The 1,404-nt window shown below is 53.9% G+C and overlaps 1 protein-coding gene across 1 annotated transcript; it reads left to right on the forward strand.

Moving 5' to 3' along the window:
* Positions 1 to 978: 978 nt before the first annotated feature.
* LOC144497880 (large ribosomal subunit protein eL39-like) lies at positions 979 to 1,133 on the forward strand. Its single transcript, XM_078219318.1, is given in 2 exon segments — positions 979 to 1,081; positions 1,084 to 1,133. Coding segments are annotated over 2 exon segments (153 nt in total).
* The last annotated feature ends 271 nt before the right edge of the window (positions 1,134 to 1,404 follow it).

Genomic DNA, 1,404 nt, shown 5'->3' on the forward strand with positions numbered 1-1,404 from the left:
ACTGGACAATGGGGTCAGTGTGGACTGGATAATGGGGTCAGTGTGGACTGGACAATGGGGTCAGTGTGGACTGGACAATGGGGTCAGTGTGGACTGGACAATGGGCTCAGTGTGGACTGGATAATGGGCTCAGTGTGGACTGGATAATGGGGTCAGTGTGGACTGGATAATGGGCTCAGTGTGGACTGGACAATGGGCTCAGTGTGGACTGGATAATGGGCTCAGTGTGGACTGGATAATGGGGTCAGTGTGGACTGGACAATGGGGTCAGTGTGGACAGTGCGGTCAGTGTCGGGTGTGCGTTGGGCCGTGGTGGGGATTATGGGCCTGATCTTACCAACAATTTGCGCCCGTTTTCAGGCGCGAAATCGCGGTAAAGTCGGGTGTGAGGCCTTTATCGCGATCTGCACCCACGTCCGAGCAAATCGCCACTTTACCGAGAGCCGCAAATGGCGGGGATCCATTGCGCGCCCAAATTGGGTGGACCATCGATTTAAATGCATTAGCATGTATTTCAATCGATTTAATGAACTGCCCACCCAACTCTATCATCATTTCCCACTTTACCGCCACGTGTACCGTTCCGGATCCGCGCTTTTAGCAGCTGCTAAATAAAAGTCTGAAGCCGATGCTGCAGCTTCCGAAGAGCGGGTTCAGAGCCTCCAACAGCTCTCTGACCCAGATCATCCTCTGGGGGGGGGGGGGGGGGGGGGGGGGGGGAGGAGGAAGAGGGAGGCGGGTCAGATGTATCTCTGGCGGGGGGAGGAGGAGGAGGCGGGTCAGATGTATCTCTTGGGGGGGGGGGGCGAGAGGGCTGATCATTGTCTGGTGGTGACGGGGAGGCCCGATCGCTCACTGGTGGGGGGGGCAGATGGATCTCTGGTGGGGGTGGGGTAGGGGGTTCCGCTGTCACTCTGCGGGCAATCCCTCCTCCCCACCGGAGGAACGAATCCCTCCTCCCGGAGTGGACATGCAGCCATGCCGTCCCATAAAACCTTCAGGATCAAGCGATTCCTCGTTAAGAAGATGAAGCAGAACCGGCCGATTCCACAGTGGATCCGCATGAAAACTGGCAACAAGATCAGTACAAGTCCAAGAGGAGACACTGGAGAAGGACCAAGCTGGGCCTGTAAAGGGATACACCATCACTACAGTGATTGGTGGTCGATTTTCATATTTATGTCCATTGGAGATTTTGCGCTAGTTCCTTGCTCTGGGAATGTTTGTTCTGTTTGTTAGATGTTATCTTTCATGTCGATTGATTGAGAGATGTTGGGATGGATGCAGAAGATATTTTCTGTGCTGACGAATAGGAGAGATGCTTTCTTAATTTGTGACAAGGGAAATCGTTCCATGCTCATGTATGCCTACACTATTCTCACACTGATGGAGATGAGAGGGGTT

This window comes from Mustelus asterias, chromosome 8 (assembly GCF_964213995.1).
Source record: "Mustelus asterias chromosome 8, sMusAst1.hap1.1, whole genome shotgun sequence".
NCBI classification, from domain to species: domain Eukaryota; kingdom Metazoa; phylum Chordata; class Chondrichthyes; order Carcharhiniformes; family Triakidae; genus Mustelus; species Mustelus asterias.